The sequence below is a fragment of the Polyodon spathula genome, chromosome 12, assembly GCF_017654505.1.
Source record: "Polyodon spathula isolate WHYD16114869_AA chromosome 12, ASM1765450v1, whole genome shotgun sequence".
Classification (NCBI taxonomy): Eukaryota; Metazoa; Chordata; class Actinopteri; order Acipenseriformes; family Polyodontidae; genus Polyodon; species Polyodon spathula.
In genome coordinates this window covers 6,858,991-6,878,102 of record NC_054545.1, presented here as the reverse complement: position 1 = coordinate 6,878,102, position 19,112 = coordinate 6,858,991, and the positions used below count along the sequence as shown (strand labels likewise).

The window sequence follows — 19,112 nt, the reverse complement described above, 5'->3', positions numbered from 1 at the left end:
CCATACCAACAAACCCTCCTGCTGTGCATGGTCAAGATCTGGAAACTATGAACCACTTGAGATCAAGTAGCACTACCATATTTAACAGTTGTACGGTATAATGTTAATATGTGTACTGGACTCTAAGGATGGAGTCGTGACAGATAAGATTACTCCACAATTTATCCAGTTAGATCAAAATTAGTTCTGTCAATTTGTTTTGGGCTCAATTTGAACCCCTTGGCCTTTTGAGGGCATGAGGAAGTACATGAAGACATAATATTAAAAGTCCCAGCTTCATAGCAATGCCATGTTGAATGTCTCAGCCTGTAATGATAGCGTTGAAAGGGGGTTATTTTCAGTGCTTAAAGTTGCTCAGACAGAATACACAGTCTATGACCTTTTTTGATTATTTAGAAGATATAAATGCAGTTGCTAGGTAACCAGTGCTGGGAAGGAATGTCCTTGCCATGTTTTTGCCATGGGCTGTGTGAAACCTGACTCATTGACTTCTCTTCTTGTTGAGTGTATGTCCGGGCATCAGGTTAGCAATTTCCCTTCTGCCAACTGAAAATGACATTGAATTGATTTTCACATCCAAAGAGTAAATGTTCATCAAGTACAGTTCAATGTATAGAAGGCCCTGTCAGCGAGTAAGCTTTTAGTGTGTGTATTTCCTGCCAGTTGGATGTTTAGGTTATGGTTTCAAACAGTTATTGGGGGTTTACTGTAGCCACATAGCGCTCATTGAAAATGGAAAACGTGAAAGAAAAGCTCATGTAGCTGCAATAGGGACACTATCGCCCTAGGAAGATATGAGTGGGTGATGCTGGGACATTCCTCAAATAGTAGTAGTTGGGGCATGAAACACATACAGGTAGTATTGAAGCCAGCATTATGTTCTTGTGTTTTATCTTCATGTGTTGTTTGGACAAGCCTTCTTATCTGACGTATATAGAATCAAGTTTCTTCCTACTGACCTGGGGAAAAAAAAAAAAAAAAAAAAAAAAAACTTGAAATATTTTCCCCATTCCAAAAAAAAAAAATATATATGTTTAGTTGACAAAATACAAAAAAATGTGCTCCGACAAAGTTGTTCTAAGTATTTTTTTTTTTGGTTCACAGGTAGAATACCCTTTCATGCTATGTTAAACATCTTTAATATTTATTATGGCTGTGTGACGGCCGGCTCACCAAACAGACCCGCTTGGGTTGTTTTCCCTTCTAAAAATCACGATACACACACAAGTTTGAAAGAAAAATAGCACTGATGCGCAACTTTAATAACAAAAATAAGCTAAAACAAACACCTAGCTCCTTCGGAACACTAACTAAACACTCGATGCAAGATCCTAACTGTCACACAGGACGGCTAAGCCGTTTACCTGCCACAAGCACTCAAAAACACAAACTCACACAATACCTCAATACGACTATTCACTCACACAGTCGGGCTCTTCACAGCAGCCCTGAACAGACTGGCTGCCTCTCTTAAATACCCTGCACCTGGCTCTAATTTACAATTACCACCAGGTGCAGGGGATAACTAAACAATAAAACTATTAAACAATTACACAATTAACCAATTAACCAATAAAAACCCTTAGCCCATTCACCCAACAGTGCATTTTTAAAGCAGGGAGGATTTTAACCCCCTCCCTGCTATCTCACAGGCTGAGATCAATATTTTAGAATACAGCATTGCATTTCTTAGTTCTGTACTCTTACACTGAGCAGTCTTTTCTATTAGCTTCACCTTCGTCTATTTATATCTTGAAAAACATTTTCACTGAATAGAATCACTAAGCATTAATACGAGTCTAACATCTTCCCTAAACGATATAGAAGCTGGATGACTTACTGGTAGATCTTCCCATTGTTAATACCAAACTGCAGCTACATGGAACTGTCACCAAAGGCACCTTATCTTTTGTACCCATTATTGAACCTGTGGGTGTTAAATCTATTGTGCCTTTTGGCAACTAGAATTATTTTAAACTGCAGTTGTTTTTCAGATAATTACATGACATCCACACTTTGTTTTATATCATACCATTGAAGAAACTGAGAAAGACTTCTAGTCAAAAGGTTTCTCATTGAATTTTTAAGTCTTTTTGTATTTTTTAAATTTGGCACTACTTGTTTTAATAGTTACGGATGACTATATAATACACTCCAGAACATTGAAAGTGTCGCAGTTATAATGAGTCATCTCCTTTGGAATGTGTATGTTTTTAAACTTATTTTATTAATTCTGCAATGGACAATTTTTTTTTTATTCTTGAGGCAGGTGGTGGATTCAAATAGAAACCCATTAGCAACCTAAGGAGACGTCATTGTGTCATCTTCTAATTTTAAGTGATTGTGTAGAATCCTCTCCTGTAAAAGCACTGCACCCTATGCAGTGCAGATCTAGAAGGAATTGTTTTCGTTCCTTCTGCAGGGAGCTTTTATTTTGTTTGTAGAGAAAATGAGCAGTTGCTCTGCCAAAGACATTTGAGGAGATATTGAGGTTATAAAAAGGACAGGCAGTCACCCATTGGCAAAGGGTCACTGCTACTATGATCGCGTGACTCTGGTCACACAAGAAATGCATCATTGCATATTGAAACGTGCTGCTGCTGGAAAGGTTTTATTTTGTGTTTTTAAATTACATGTAAAGAAGACTATTCCAAAATAGACCTGCAGTACAAATCAACTGTTTTATAGATGATTGTTTGACACAAATATTAGCTGTGCAATAGTTGCCACGTTGTAAATAATGTTGATCAACTGTTGCCTGGTTCTGTCTTTGTATCGTATAGGATCTGCTATTTACAGCACATTTTACTGCCAGATGAATAATTAAATTTGTCTTTTTTGTTCTCTCCTTCTCAGCCCCGTAACCGCAATAGTTTACCAAGAGCGCTTACTAAGGTAAACATTTCACTGATACTGGGTGGCATGCTTGAAGCACGGTGATGGCAATTTGTTTTATTTTCTTCTACTAACCTAAATGGCTTATACTGCAACCTTGCAATTTTTAAATACTGTACTTGCAATAAGATTTTTTTTTTATTATTATTACTATTTGTGTTGCCCAAACATGTTCTTGTCATTTTTTATGTGATAGTAAATCCCTAATATAAAAAAGTGCTTCCTACCAGTTGAATGCTGTACTTTAATATCAAGCTCTGAAAAAAGTTCTTGCAGCTACCTTCTTACAAGCACACTTCCTAAATGATTTACAACAGGAGTGAAAGGGCTATTAACAACAACAGAATTCTGTTTCCTGAACATATTAAAAACATTTGAAATGACAGGAAACCATTGTGAATTTAAACGGTATCCATATAAGAAAGACTTCTCTCAGAATGTGCTCATAATGACCAGCAGAAGTGCACTTGTTTTGTACGTCTTTCTAATAACGAATTGAGCTTTGAAAGCATTACAGATAAACAGTTTTCATATCATAACCATATTTCAGTATTAAGATAGAGTCCATGAATGATGGATGCTCCCAAGAAAGGAGAGAAAAAATAGACCATTAGGTCCTTGGTAGAGACTTCAGATGCTTTTAGAGCAAAAGCAGGCTTGACAGTTGCTGTCAAGAGATGCCAGGGCCACCCCACATCGGTGAATTCAAGAGTCCTGTTGAACAGGGGATTAGCTAAAAAATAAAGAAATAAAAAGGACTCTCCTTTTAACCTGTTTACCTCTAACCATTACTGAGACATTCCTCTGCCTTTAATGGTATCCATTAGGTAATGGGATTTTTAAACAGGCAAGTATTGTTCTAAGCGTGATGCAGACATAAGCACACTGGAGATCATAAATGGGTGGAAGGAAGGATTAAGCAATGGTATTTTAGTGTGGCCAAGAATTATGACTCCTCTTATTTTGCTTTCAGTCTGAATAACTAAATAACATTTTTAACATTTTAATCCTAAATTATTATTTTATTTATTTTTTTATTATCAGTTTGCCTTTTGAACTCGACTTTGTTTCTAGTTCTCAAAAGTAGACATCGCTACAACCTTCAGCTTCTCATTGTAGCATAGCCAAGGGGGAATTCAACAGTTTTAAAAAGTGTAGTGACAAAGATGCGTTTCATCCCTTACTTTATGAGCAAGGAATTGCATCTTAAAATATTTCTACAGGATTTATGTGTTGGATTTATTTTGCCTTCATTTTGTCAGAAGGAGGAAAAAAATAAAAATAGTCTTTTTGTAATTGTGGAGAACAGTCTTGGTTGGACACATGTTTGCCAGCCTTTAATTACCTAAAGGAATTTGAGATGATGGCCATGAAGGAGTGATGCATCCCTGGAATTATTTTAACACCTTGAATACTTATTTAAATATTTTTAAATGACCAACAGTACGAAATTCACCCTTGAAATCAGGACTTAAAGGATGTGTTGCAGTAAGAATACCTCTGTTAAGAAAGGGGACTAAGACTAAAAGGATAAAATATGCACAAGAACACAGATATTGGACTATGGAACACTGGTCAAAGGTGCTTTGGACTGTTGATGGATGGACAATGACACCTATGCCTTCTGCCAGTTCTGTTGTCAATTCAACGCTTGTCTTTCTATTCTTTATGGATATTATCTTCAAGTATTGCTCATCCTTGTTAGACAGCTTTTTGGGTCTTCCAGTCCTGGGTTTGTCAATTACAGATGGTGTTTCTCTGTACTTGTTTGTCAATTACAGATGATGTGATTATGCTTCAGATACCACACCTTGAAAATCATGTGATGCGAGCTATTTCACTCAATGTTTTTTCCTTCCTTATGCAAGTCAAGGTTGTTATTATAGAAGAAAACACTAGTGGAGGCTTTGAGAATTGTTGATGCTCATAATGCATCAGAGTAGAAAAATGCAACATGTCTACGACTTTTGCACAGCAGTGTATGTGTGTGTGTGTGTGTGTGTGTGTGTGTGTGTGTGTGTGTGTGTGTGTGTGTGTGTGTATATATATATTATATATATATATATATATATATATATATATACCAGCAAAGCACAATTTAAAAGCTGTCTGAAATCAAGCAATCCATTCGATGGAGAGGTTGCCACGCATGTTTTCTGCACACATTTAGCCTGAAATTGACCAGGTCTTAAGGTGCATTCCCAAACAACCGAATTCCTAAATGTTTCAGCAGTTTTGGTACATTGTAAACCTGAGTTCTAGTCTACAAAAAAATAAGTACTTTTAAAACTATTGTGTATGTGTGTGTGAGCGCTACACAGATGAATTAAGTTGAGCTAAGCCTCTGTCACGGTGAGTGTAGACAGAACAGTAGAAAAAAGAGACACTAGAGTGTCTAAGTGAAAGAATCCTTATCCACTATTCTTTCACTGTTCTCACTCAGCATTGCAAAGAGGCCTTATCTAGTGCTTTATCTGAACGGGGGATAGTTGTACTAATTTAGTGAACTGGGTTTTGTTCTGTTTGGGTACTGATTTTCTTGATGTCCATACACACACAATACACAGACACAGCAAATAACATTTAATCAGAATGGCATTCACTAACAATTGGATGTGCACTAAGCATAGATAGCGCTACACGTACACCTAAAAAGAGAGTACTGACAGTAACGACCATGTTTGAGAAACGCAAAAAGCCTCGAAGCTTGTGGACACTTTTGCAAACAACTTGTGTGTCATTGATTTTTTTTCAGTGATGTTTTCCAGTAAATGCATCCATGGAAAAGGAAATTCATATTACTCTAATCTATAAAGAAAAAAAAGGTACCATAATAAATCCCACGTTTTTCACAACTGCAGTACTTCCCCTAGTAATCTGTGCTGACTGGTAACTGATAACAATAATTGTAACAATAAATGAGATGCTTATGCTGTAAATAGTAGATTCAGTAAAAGACTGACGTTTTGACATGTTTTCTCTAAATGGTGTTTTACATAGGGCAGTAGTAGTGTTACTATTTCTACAACATATTGTTCTTCAACTTCCAATATTCTCCTTGCACTCTCCTCAACCTGAACCCACTGAGACACTCCAATCAATATACCGGAAACATTATCAAATTTGAAACCAGAGAAGCTCAGACATGGTTGTGACTTCTAAAATGGGTTGCTGTGAACACAAAAGTCCCTTTTTTGCATTTTACTTCTGGAAATGTTTATTCAAGTGTTTGTTTGAGGACTAAGCAAGAACTTGAGAAGTTCAACTAATAATGACTTAAGAACTAATTATGTTAACTCCACAGACATATACATGTTGTCCAATTTTGAAATGATAATGTATTTATTTAACCAGGATAGAACCCTTGGCAGGAGAAGGCTGCAAGAAATGACATTATGAAACCAATGGCAAAAGTAAACACATCATTAAAACATGACCCCGCCCCTGTGTGCATTTGTATGTTATATGTTGTGTGTGGTGTGTTAATGTTGGTGTGTAGATATTGGTGCATGGGATATAAATGGGTCTGTGTAGCATGTGTGATTTAAAATATATAGTTGTATTTAGGCATTTAAAGTATTTAATAGTATGTGAGCACGGGGTTGCACAAATTAGTTCACATGCCTGATTCAAGTAAATAATTAATTAGTAATTGAATCCCGGCACAACAGTACATATAGATGCACGTTTCACTCACTTGGGTGTAAATTAAAGCACACAATTGCTATTTCGTGCTGGAAGGACCAGCATGATACTTGTGTGTTTGTTTGGACTCACCATGTTTGTTTGTCTGTTCGTCCGCTGTTTGTTCAGTGTTAATCCGTTTTGTTTGTCTATTTATTTTGGCCTCAAGTGCCTTGTCCTGTTTTTTTGTTTAAATCTTTACTTGTTTCACTCAATAAACGCACTGAGTGCCACAGCGTCTCAGTTTCAATCCCAGTACTGCTTGTCTTATGTGTACTCCTTTTTGACCTGGCGTCACCCTATAGCCAACCTGTTCACAAGGACAAAAACAGAATCATAAAAACAGTAAACATGTTAAAAGTAAGCAAGCTGCATCCCTTACCAAATAACAATAGTACATTTTTATTTTGAGCAGTACCCTTCATAGGTCGTACTTCTTCATGAATAAAATACTAATTTGTCTTCACTGACAAGTAGTACCATTACCTTGATGTTTATCATCCTCATTCACTTCTGGCATAATCTTATAAAGTTTTAAATAAATTGTTGTTGCATCTGTAACCGCAGTGTGTTCTTTGCAGGTTTCTTATTCTTTCAGCATGCACACATAACTAGAAAATATCTGCACAGATGCAATTTATTCAAGTGCGTTTTTTTAACTTTGAGGTAATTGTTTTCAGATCTGAGGGAGTAGTATAATGATGCACTGGGTTATAGTACTGTAGATATGCCTTGTAGGCGTTGAATGAAAAGCAGGTGTACGGTACAACTGCACACTGAACATGTTTGCGAGTATAAAGAAAATAAAATAGTTTGAAGGAAGGTACCTTGGGATATGCTTCAAGTCCTGGAGTGATTTAAATTAACTCCAGCAAGAGACAGAGGTCGAGAAAGTGTCGAGATTCTCTGACATACAGATTCCGAATGTCATAATGCTTGATGGCTGAGGAGATCTGTGGTCTCACTGGGGCCACTTGGCTTAAGTGCTGTGTCTCTGAGCTGTGAACCAGCATCACCACTGCTGCGGCCCTTCTTCCTGATGAACGAGCCAGATCGTGTGGCCGTGGCTTTGATGGTTTCCAGCTGTCGCAGCCATCCAGCCAGAAATATTAGGCCCCCACCCTGTGCCTCCAGTTTCCAGTGAAACTGGCCCCCTTTGGGAGCACTTCTGTTTTGTTTTTTATGAACTATAATGTTCACTTTAACTGCTCAATTCTTTTTTCAAGTGAAATTTTCTGCCAATTGAATCCCCTGTCCTTTTGGGTAGCGTACTGAAAGGTTTTCAGTAGAATCAATGGGATTTTGCATGTGGAGCTTTTCAGTCATGGCTATGCCTAAACGTTTTGTTCCCTATAAGACATTGTTATAGTTCACATTTTAAGGTGGAATGATTATAAGGTTATACAACAAACATGGGTATACTTTTAAAATTCCTGATAATAGAAACCTATTGCCATGCCAGTAATATTCATATGCATCCTGTGGACTAGACTGTATGTAAGACCTTTATGTCTAGACCTATAGATTCTGTTCTTTCTGTTTTTAACCATATTTGCAGTGGACGTTTTTGGTGATAGAACATGGTCTTATATTGTTACACCTTCATTAAAAATGAAATGCGAGAATAACATAAATGTCCATGCATTGTATTTAGTAAGCTGTTCACAGGATCATGGATCAGAAACATCCGCACCTGGACAATTCTATAATGACTATGTACTATACAAAAAATATATACTATACAAAATAACCCAAAATACACCGCCTCTTGGTGTATTGTGGGTTATTTTGTATAGTGTGGGTTATGTAGCACGGGTGATTTAAAATGTGTGTGGGAATGGGGGAGGTCACAATTACTTCCCGTGCAGACTGTGCAGGGGCAGATTGAATGATTAACAATCAAGTCCTGGCACAGCTACATAAAAGCAGCACGCATTTCTCACTTGAGGTTGGGTGTTTGTGAGAGGACGAGAGAGTAAGAACTGGCTTTATACCAGTGCGATACTTGTTTTATTCAGTGTTTGTTTTGACTGTCTGTTTTGGTCACCGTGCCATTTATTTTGAAACAGGGTTTTGTTTTATGTTCACACCTTTTGTTTTGCAAGAAACTCGCGCATTTGCGCTCCATACCCCAGTACTGTGTGTGTCTCTCTTCCTGGTCTGACATCACCCACAAGCCATTCTGTCCATACAGTATATATACATACATATACATATATTAACTTAAATGAAACTAACATTCACATGCACACATTGCTACTATGATTGATTGTATAAGAAGAAAAAGAAAAACAAGGACACGGAGAGAAATGGCAGATTAAAAGACACAGCACACATATTAAACCAAATGAAGAATTATAAACATTTAAAATACACAACTAGCTAAGCAATAAACGACGCAGCTCACACCGACCATATATAAGGAAACCCGGACGCAATTACTGAAGTCAGCTGGAAGGCCCCCTAAAGGGGATTTAGAAGAATTATAAAAGAAAACTGAAAAAGGTGATCAGGTCTTTTAACCAGTGTCTGTCTTTGTTTCTGCAGCAGAGCAGTTCTGGAGATTTAAAGACCCTTCGGAAAGGCTTCTCTCTGTACCACTCGGAGAGCCAGTTGACATCACTGCCACAATACCAGGAGTCTCTGCAAAGCGTATGTACATTCACTTTGTGTTCCAGTTCCTACAGTTAACGATGGGGGGCGGGGACTGCTCGGGAAACATTACCACTGAGACCTGCGTTCTGAAAATCCATCACAGATGCATCTGTTGGAATCAGGTGTCTAAAAATGTTTATCTTGAGAGATGATTCCAGACAGTTTTTCATTTTAAAAATAGCAATTGGTCCTGTAGGCTTTTGGAATGAAGTTTAACATGAGGTCTGATTCACAATTACTTCAGGGATGACTTATAAAATTATTTTCCCAAGGCTGCAAGAGGCAAAAAGTAAAAGAAGGAAGATTCACAAATACATGCTATCAGCCTCTCTAACTTTGCATAAGTGTAACCGGCCTAATCTTAGCTTCCTTATAGAAATGTCCATAAACAAAGATTAATCTCTGTTCAAAACAAATTTGCTCATAAATGGCCCCTGTAAATCTTTTCTCCACAGATAATAAATCCTGCTGTAAATGTAAAAACTATAAACCAAATAAAATAAGCCGCTGTCATTGACATTTGCATTGTTTCTGTCCTCCAAACATCAGATTTACTTTCTAGTGTTTTGACATTTTCATTCAAAGCTGATGTTTTTTGTCTTGATATTACAGAAAGAAGCGCTACACAGCATATCCAACAGCCATTTGTTTTTGTTTTGAAAGATACAGCTTAACTCTCCCCATTTATTTTACATTGAGCATGACTTGTTCATGTTGTTATTTTTTTCTAAATCTTTGCTTTCTACCCTTAATGTCTAATTGTGGTCTCTGCCAGCATTCCTAATATGCATGGTAGAACTTGTGTTATTTTTAACATTGATTAATTGCAATTAGGGAATTCTCTGCAACCATCCCGGACGGATATCATACAGTTGTTTGTTTTCAATTTAATGGAAAATTGTAAATGATATTCCATTGAAATGTGAATTCTAATTAGCTATTAGAGCTTTTATGAGAGAGAGAGAGAGAGAGAGAGAGAGAGAGAATACTTCAGAATACTTCAAGATGTATCCAAAATCTAATTGAAAAAACAATTTTATTTCATGTCCCCATGGAAACATGATTTATAGTCTCAGATTATTCTTAGAAACGCCATTCAAATATATATATACACATATATATATATATATATATATATATATATATATATATATATATATATATATATATATATATATATATATATTATATATATGTTATGACTTTAGAGACACAAGAGTTCAATAACTTTAAGGTTTGCAGCCCCTTAAAATCAGGCCCAGACACTAGAAATTTGAAGTTTTTAATAGTGCTTTTGTGCCGTTTCTTTTATTAAATTAAAGACAATTGCACCAAAACAAAACAAAACCTAATTCAATTTTGAAGTGCTAACTAAACTTTTCGGGTAAATCCCTAACTATAAAACTGGACGGCTACACCGTTTACTGGTAGAACAGAACACTTTTCAAACACACACAAAAAGGTTACCTTCGTGAACCCAGACAGGTTTTCACCACTGTGACAGCCTCACTCCACACAGACTGGAGACTGCCTCGAATAAACATTTTTCTTGGTTGATAATTATTACCGAGTGGAGCCAGGTGACTTTCCTCCTGGCTCCCTCCTGTGGCATTCTGGGGGATGTAGTTTTTTGTAACCCCTCCTGGACTACTTTTTTTTTTTCCTTTTCCTCCCACAGTCTGTCACAATACATACACTGTCACAGTACACCGTTTTACCAAAGTTCTTCCAAAAATACCTGTCAGTTTTAGAAACTGTTAAACCTTTTCCCCCCACTGTAAAATCATTACTCATTTTTTCCAAAAAAAAACAAAAAAAACCCTTTCCATTTTAAGAAGTGACTCTCAGTTAACTAGAGTCAGCAAATTGTGAGAATAGGGTCTGTGTGAAGTTTGGCTCTCCTTAATAATAAACATAATCCATAAACATTTATCCGTAATATAAACATAAAACAGCAGCCACCTCAGGTACAGTTGCAGCATTACAGCTCTAACAGAATCAGTCTTACTTGTATGTGTACCTCATTGGTCATAGATAGTAACCACAGCTCCTGTGGAAGACTGTACTTCTAGTGCTTACCAATGATGTGTTTTCCCGAGCCCCTGCCAAAAAAATATATCTGAGATGAAGAAGTGTGTTTTTCATTCTAGTTTGAAAGTCATCGTTTGAAAGTCTCTCTTTGCTGAACAGGCTCTTCAAAAAGAAGTACCTTTTACTGAAGCTCACTTGAGGCTTTTAAATCCCCACTATAGAGTAATAGGAAATGGGGAATGTGTGCAGCAGCTTCACCCAAACATTATTTTCCTTTTAACACGTAAACATTGCAGTAGCTTCGCTCCATTGCATTTCATCTCTGTATGAGTTTCATAGATTATACAAGACCCTCTTGATTGTGTTGGGAGAAAAACATTTCTTTACCAAACATTAATAACAAAAAAGTATTACTCCCTCTTTATAGCTCAATTCATTTGTGTTTCTATCCTTTTATTTTCTTGAAAGAACACCACTTTTTTCATTACCCACTTTTGTATGACCAGCTTATTTATCACCATTAATTGTAGCTTTTATGTTTTAATTGTAATTTGAAAGCTTCCAAGGACTGATGCTCTTCTGGCATTTTTATACAGGTTTCCTTTGCGTGTACGTTATAGGTGTGGGGGAGGTGTCATTATGGCATTAGTGAGTAATGCTCAGGAATAAATGGAACTTAATTGGTTTAAATGCTTTCTGAATGATGTATTTCTGTTATGCCATTTGTCATATAATAACACATATAGTAGCATTGCCAAATCCCTATAGTCAATCTGACTGCAGATAATACATATAAAAGACTTTTGAAATTCCGTATAGCTTCAAATGACGTTTCACTTACATTTTTACTGCCCCTTAGCATTGTGTTATGTTTTCAGTCATCCTAAGTGACTGTTACAGCAATTACTCCATAGAATCTTGTTCTCCATAAAACAGCTTCTTGAGATCATCATCCATTCAATCATTCGATTAGTTTTTTGAAAACAAATATGTTCCAAATAATGACTATTTGACCTCTGGTGAATACATATATCGACATACACCATAGAAAGGATCTTATACATGTGTTTAAAAAAATGACACCTAATACCTGACATTATATTACAAACCAGCTACAGCCCAATTTGTGACCTCACTCCTGCTCAAAAGCTGGTTACATCACATGGGTATATAAATTAGATGGTATCTTGTCCACAACGGTGCTTTTCATGTTTCTCAGGGATTCCTTTACCAGAAAATATGTTGTAAAAATGTTACCATATGTAGAATTAGACTGAAAATAAAGGCCCATTTTCGAAATAGCTCCTAGATTGTTTAGTTGTTTGTGACCTCACAAGTGTTGTGGTTCTTTAGTTTTAATTGCCTGCTGTAGACACCTAATATAGGCTTGACCAGCCAAATTGACTTTTTATTAGTGATAGCACCATCTAGTGCACAGCAATATATTACCAACAAAACTATAGGAAAGTTGTTTGCAGATCAATAGATGGCACACTTGCTTCTATAAGACACTTTGGCAGATCTGGCCTATTTAATATGTATCTATGGCTGGAAGCTAAAACTAGAGAGCAGCTCTTAAGTACCTGAAGATATTTGAGTAAATGCAATACAAATTACTCAGAATAATTGCAGACATAATAAAGGGAGAAGTTCACAGTAAAAAATGAAGATAATTAAATTTGAAGCCACCTACTCTTCAGTAGTCCCACTATATATCTCCTGGTTTTGCATATTTTGTCTGGGATTTAAACCATTTTTTATATTCTTGCAAAGCCCTTGGAAGCAGGTATGATTGCTTTTTTGTGCACTTAAAGTGAAGCTTCAGTCTTCAATCGATCTTTATTTTATATAGCGCCTTTCATAGTGGACCACCATCACAAAATACTTTACAAGATGCAGTAACAACAAGAAAATCAGAAAAACAGAGAATTGCATAATATATGATATACTGAAAAGAAAAGAAAAAAATGCATAATACATTAAATACAGTGGAAAGTGCATAATACATGATAGTAGCATAGTACTTGAATTAGTACATTAAATACAGTGTAAAGTGCATAATACATGATAGTGGCATAGTACGTGAAATAGTAGCAGCAATACAGAAGCTAATAGCAGATATCAGACTTAAAGAGCTTGGAAAGCAATAGAGAACAGGTGGGTCTTGAGAGTTAATTTAAAGTGTGCGACGGTGGGAGCATCACGCACCAAAGCTGGGAGAGAGTTCCAGAGTAAGAGCCATGAAGCTAAACAAGCTTGTTAGTCTGCAGTTCTTGTTAGTTCTTTTACATGGGAAGCAAATTAATTAGTATCAGCTGTAGTCTTCATGAGGAAGAAACTGCAGTGGTGTAGATTTTTGAAAGGCAGGCAGGCAGGCCCTTGAGTAAAAACAAGTGTCTCAAGGTTTCAGATCTAATTTCCATAGCTTTGAACCCTCACAGCAGATGGGAATTACAAAAAATGCAGCTGCCTTCATTTTAAACAATAAGAATGTTTGTGAATAGCTTAGTAAATGGGAGTGCCTAAAACAGAGATTGACATTTTTTAGCTAAATTTCCAACACCCACACCAAAAAACAAAACAAAACAAAGCACACGAATCAGTTTAAACATAAACATATTTAAACGAACATATTCAGCCAGTGCTATGCATTATGGAAAGGAACAATTTTGAAGAGCAACATCTTTCCCCTGCCCCCTAGTATAAGTGATGCAGAAAACACCTCTTCATAGAACTAATGTATGTTTCATGTTACATAATTATAATAAAGCGCCAACAGAAACTTGTGGCATGGGCTGTTTCTTTATACTGCAGCACTGAAAGAAATCATAGCGGAGGATTTTCAAGTTGTCAGAAGCTGTCAGCTGTAATAGGAGGCTGTGTGATCCAGTTGGTAAAGAAAAGGGCTTGTAACCAGGAAGTCCCCGCATGAAATCCTGGCTCACTCACTGACTCATTGTGTGACATTGAGCAAGTCACCTTTCGGGTCCATCTTTCGGGTAAGACGTTGTAAGTGACGCTGCAGCTGTGTGATGCGTTTTGCCATGGATTAAAACCAGAAACTCGAATTTTGTGAAACTCTATCGTGCATCTAGGATATTGAATTTTTCCCCCACTGCCTATCTACCTACCTCTTCGCACATAGAGATTAAAAAAAAACAAACAAAAAAACCCCCATGAGATTACAGAAATGTCACCAGCATGTTTCTAGACCGCTTTTATCTCTAGCTGGAGTTCAGACCTCATTAGATATCAGCTGTGTAGTTTTAGGGTCACATTACATGTTATAGATTTTCCTACATTTCTTATTTTAGCATCTGATATACCTCTTCCCAAAATCCCTGCCGATTTCCCAGCAGAATGAATGATCTCTCCCACACACAAACTGAAGTCAGTTGTACCAGACTCTCTTGTGTGTCTCTAGTTCAGTTAGACTCACAATGATGTAGGTAAACAGTGCTGAGGAGAACGTCGATGTGGTTTATAGACGACATTCAGAACCCTTGCATTCGTGGTTGTTGTACGGAATCTGGAGTGTAATTATGGTCAGGCAAAGTTCCCAGTAGCCCACAGTTACCGCAGATACTCAAAGTGTTGCCTTACTAACTTCTTGTATTACTGCACTGTTTAAGTACTCAGGTGACACAATTAACCATAATACAAAGCTGGCCCCTATTCAGTTGTTGAGAAATTCTGGTAATACCCAAACGTACCTAAAATTTAATTTTCTAATCAGTATGCAGATTTCCTCATTTGAATTTGTGGATTTTAGACAACCTTAAAAATAAGGACTTGGGTGTAACTTTTCAAATAAAAAACAGTTTTCACAATGGAAACAAAACCAGCACCTAAACTGTAACTTGTCATACATCCACCAGCAAAGCAGAACAGCCCCAATGGAACAGGCTCACATCAGTGATCTCATTAAGTTATATTAAAAAGAAGTAACACAACATTTGCTGTGATTTATATATCCTCCTTCCTTATTTTCTCTGAAGCTAAATCCCTTCACATTCTCGAGTGAACACAAAGAGAATGCAGAGGAGAGCCGGGAATACGGCCAACTCACTAGTACAATATGTTGATATTGGCAGCACCCAGGACAGTGTTCCGCAGAATCATATGATCACTGGGGCTCACTTGAGTGTTTCCTTGTGCGTTGTTTCCAGTCAAGCAGGGATTATAGTTGTTGGGAGCCAATTAGGAAGGTATATTGGTCTGTCTGTTGGGTAATACATAAGAACATAAGAAAGTTTACAAACGAGAGGAGGCCATTCGGCCCATCTTGCTCGTTTGGTTGTTAGTAGCTTATTGATCCCAAAATCTTATCAAGCAGCTTCTTGAAGGATCCTAGGGTGTCAGCTTCAACAACATTACTGGGGAGTTGATTCCAGACCCTCACAATTCTCTGTGTAAAAAAGTGCCTCCTATTTTCTGTTCTGAATGCCCCTTTGTCTAATCTCCATTTGTGACCCCTGGTCCTTGTTTCTTTTTTCATGCTGAAAAAGTCCCTTGGGTCGACACTATCAATACCTTTTAGAATTTTGAATGCTTGAATTAGGTCGCCACGTAGTCTTCTTTGTTCAAGACTGAACAGATTCAATTCTTTTAGCCTGTCTGCATATGACATGTCTTTTAAGCCCGGAATAATTCTGGTCGCTCTTCTTTGCACTCTTTCTAGAGCAGCAATATCTTTTTTATAGTGAGATGACCAGAACTGCACACAATATTCAAGATGAGGTCTTACTAGTGCATTGTACAGTTTTAACATTACTTCCCTTGATTTAAATTCAACACTTTTCACAATGTATCCGAGCATCTTGTTAGCCTTTTTTATAGCTTCCCCACATTGTCTAGATGAAGACATTTCTGAGTCAACAAAAACTCCTAGGTCTTTTTCATAGATTCCTTCTCCAATTTCAGTATCTCCCATATGATATTTATAATGTACATTTTTATTTCCTGCGTGCAGTACCTTACACTTTTCTCTATTAAATGTAATTTGCCATGTGTCTGCCCAGTTCTGAATCTTGTCTAGATCATTTTGAATGACCTTTGCTGCTGCAACAGTGTTTGCCACTCCTCCTACTTTTGTGTCGTCTGCAAATTTAACAAGTTTGCCTACTATACCAGAATCTAAATCATTAATGTAGATTAGGAATAGCAGAGGACCTAATACTGATCCCTGTGGTACACCGCTGGTTACCACACTCCATTCTGAGGTTTTTCCTCTAATCAGTACTTTCTGTTTTCTACATGTTAACCACTCCCTAATCCATGTACATGTGTTTCCTTGAATCCCAACTGCGTTCAGTTTGAGAATTAATCTTTTGTGCGGGACTTTGTCAAAAGCTTTCTGGAAATCTAAATAAACCATGTCATATGCTTTGCAATTATCCATTATCGATGTTGCATCCTCAAAAAAATCAAGCAAGTTAGTTAGACACGATCTCCCTTTCCTAAAACCATGTTGACTGTCTCCCAGGACCCTGTTACCATATAGGTAATTTTCCATTTTGGATCTTATTATAGTTTCCATAAGTTTGCATATAATAGAAGTCAGGCTTACTGGTCTGTAGTTACCTGGTTCAGTTTTGTTTCCCTTTTTGTGGATCGGTATTACGTTTGCAATTTTCCAGTCTGTCGGTACCACCCCTGTGTCAAGAGACTGCTGCATGATCTTGGTTAGCGGTTTGTAAATTACTTCTTTCATTTCTTTGAGTACTACTGGGAGGATCTCATCCGGCCCAGGGGATTTGTTTATTTTAAGAGCTCCTAGTCCCTTTAACACTTCTGCCTCAGTTATGCTAAAGTTATTTAAAACTGGATAGGAACTGGATGACATGTGGGGCATGTTGTCAGTATCTTCCTTTGTAAAAACTTGTGAAAAGTAATCATTTAATATATTTGCTATTTTTTTTTCTTCATCTATGATTTTGCCATTTGTATCTCTTAAACATTTAATCTCCTCTTTGAATGTTCTCTTGCTGTTGTAATATTGGAAAAACATTTTGGAATTGGTTTTAGCTCCCTTAGCAATGTTCATTTCTATTTCTCTCTTGGCCTTTCTAACTTCCTTTTTGACTTGCGTTTGCAGTTCTGTGTACTCTTTCTGCGTACTTTCTTTTTGGTCCTTTTTTAATGCTCTGTAAAGTGCCTTTTTTCGCTGAATATTTTTTTTTTAATTGATCTATTAAACCATTTTGGCAATTTAGTTTTACATTTAGATTTGTCTACTTTAGGGATGTAATTGTTTTGCGCCTCTAGTACTACATTTTTGAAGAACAACCATCCTTCTTCTGTGGGTGTTTTCTCTATTTTACTCCAATCTACTTCTGTTAGTCTCTGTTTCATACCTTCATAGTTTGCTTTTCTAAAATTGTAAACCTTAGCTTTAGTCATTACTTTTGGGGTTTTAAAAAACACTTCAAATGAGACCATGTTGTGGTCTGAGTTTGCCAGTGGTTCTCTGACCTCTGTTTTAGTTATTCTATCTTTGTTATTTGAAAAGACTAAATCAAGGCATGCCTCCCCTCTAGTCGGTGCCTTGACAAATTGTGTTAGGAAGCAGTCATTTGTCATTTCCACCATTTCTATTTCATCCTTCGTGCTACCCACCGGGTTTTCCCATTTTATCTGGGGGAAGTTGAAATCCCCCATTAGTATGGCTTCTCCTTTGCTACACGCATTTCTAATGTCATTGTATAACAGATTATTTTGCTCACCGTCTGAATCTGGCGGTCTATAGCATGCTCCTATTATTATGCCCTTTGAATTTTTGTCCGTTATTCTGACCCATATTGATTAGGTTTTATTTTCTTTGTCCAGGTTTAACACCTGGGCTTCAAGACTGTTTCTTATGTATAGCACTACCCCTCCTCCTCTTCTGTCCTGCCTGTCTTTCCTATACAGTGTATACCCACAAATATTATATTCGTCCCCATCACTCTCAGACAACCACGTTTCTGTAACACCTATCACATCATAGTTACCTGTTAGTGCAGTAGCTTCAAGTTCTAGAATTTTGTTTCTGATACTTCTAGCATTTAGATAAATACATTTAATGGTTGTCTTACCTGAGTTGTTGTTCTTGTTTTGATGCGGTCTCCCTTCTGTTTTTTTGTTGATTTCTCCCCCCTTCCTTTCTAGTTTAAATGCTTCTGAACCTGTTCGAGGATCTTTTCTCCAAGTAGACTGGTCCCCTTGTTATTTAAGTGCAGTCCGTCCCGTCTATACAGATAGTCCTCGTTGTAGAATGTGGTCCAGTGATCAAGATAGGTGAAGCCTTCCCGTGTGCACCACGTCTTCAGCCATGTGTTTTGATTAATTATTTCCAGCTGTCCATATGGTCCTTTGCAAGGTGCCGGTAGTATACCAGAAAATACCACAGTTTTGGTTTTCTCTTTTAATTTCCTTCCTAGCTCTCTGAATTTGTTTTGCAGGGATTTTGGTCTGTCTCTTCCAATACGTATAAGACACAGTATGTGTGGTTATTTTATGCATTAAGAACTTATTAGGTATATGGTACATTTAACAACAGCACAAGGGAAAGGAGGCACTTCCTAGAAAAACTCAGTGGGAGAGCATTGCAGTCTCATAAAATGGCCTTGAGCTTTGTTTGTACTCAGTGTTATTGTGTTTTTATATAAACGGTTGGCTGCTCCTGGTGTACACTTGTAACATGCATATCTCTAGAAAGACTGTCATGGGCCACCCACAACAGCATGGAAAACAATTCCAGTTAATTGTTTTTAATTTAACGCCCAGAATAACACCCACAAAGATGGTTTCTAAACGTGGCTCAGAGGTTTGGATAGAATGAATTGAGTCTTTGTTCTGCTCTCCCT

General features: G+C 37.1%; 1 protein-coding gene across 2 annotated transcripts in view; it reads left to right on the top strand.

Moving 5' to 3' along the window:
• The window catches only part of LOC121324128 (coiled-coil domain-containing protein 85C-A-like), a 51,149-nt gene that overhangs the window by 27,732 nt on the left and 4,305 nt on the right, over nt 1-19,112 (top strand). Inside the window, exons 4-5 of one of the 2 annotated variants that reach the window (XM_041265624.1) lie at nt 2,857-2,895; nt 9,127-9,231. In XM_041265624.1, the coding sequence (XP_041121558.1) occupies nt 2,857-2,895; nt 9,127-9,231 (144 nt within the window). The remainder of the gene's footprint in view (nt 1-2,856; nt 2,896-9,126; nt 9,232-19,112) is intronic. The other variant, XM_041265625.1, reaches the window with a different exon arrangement.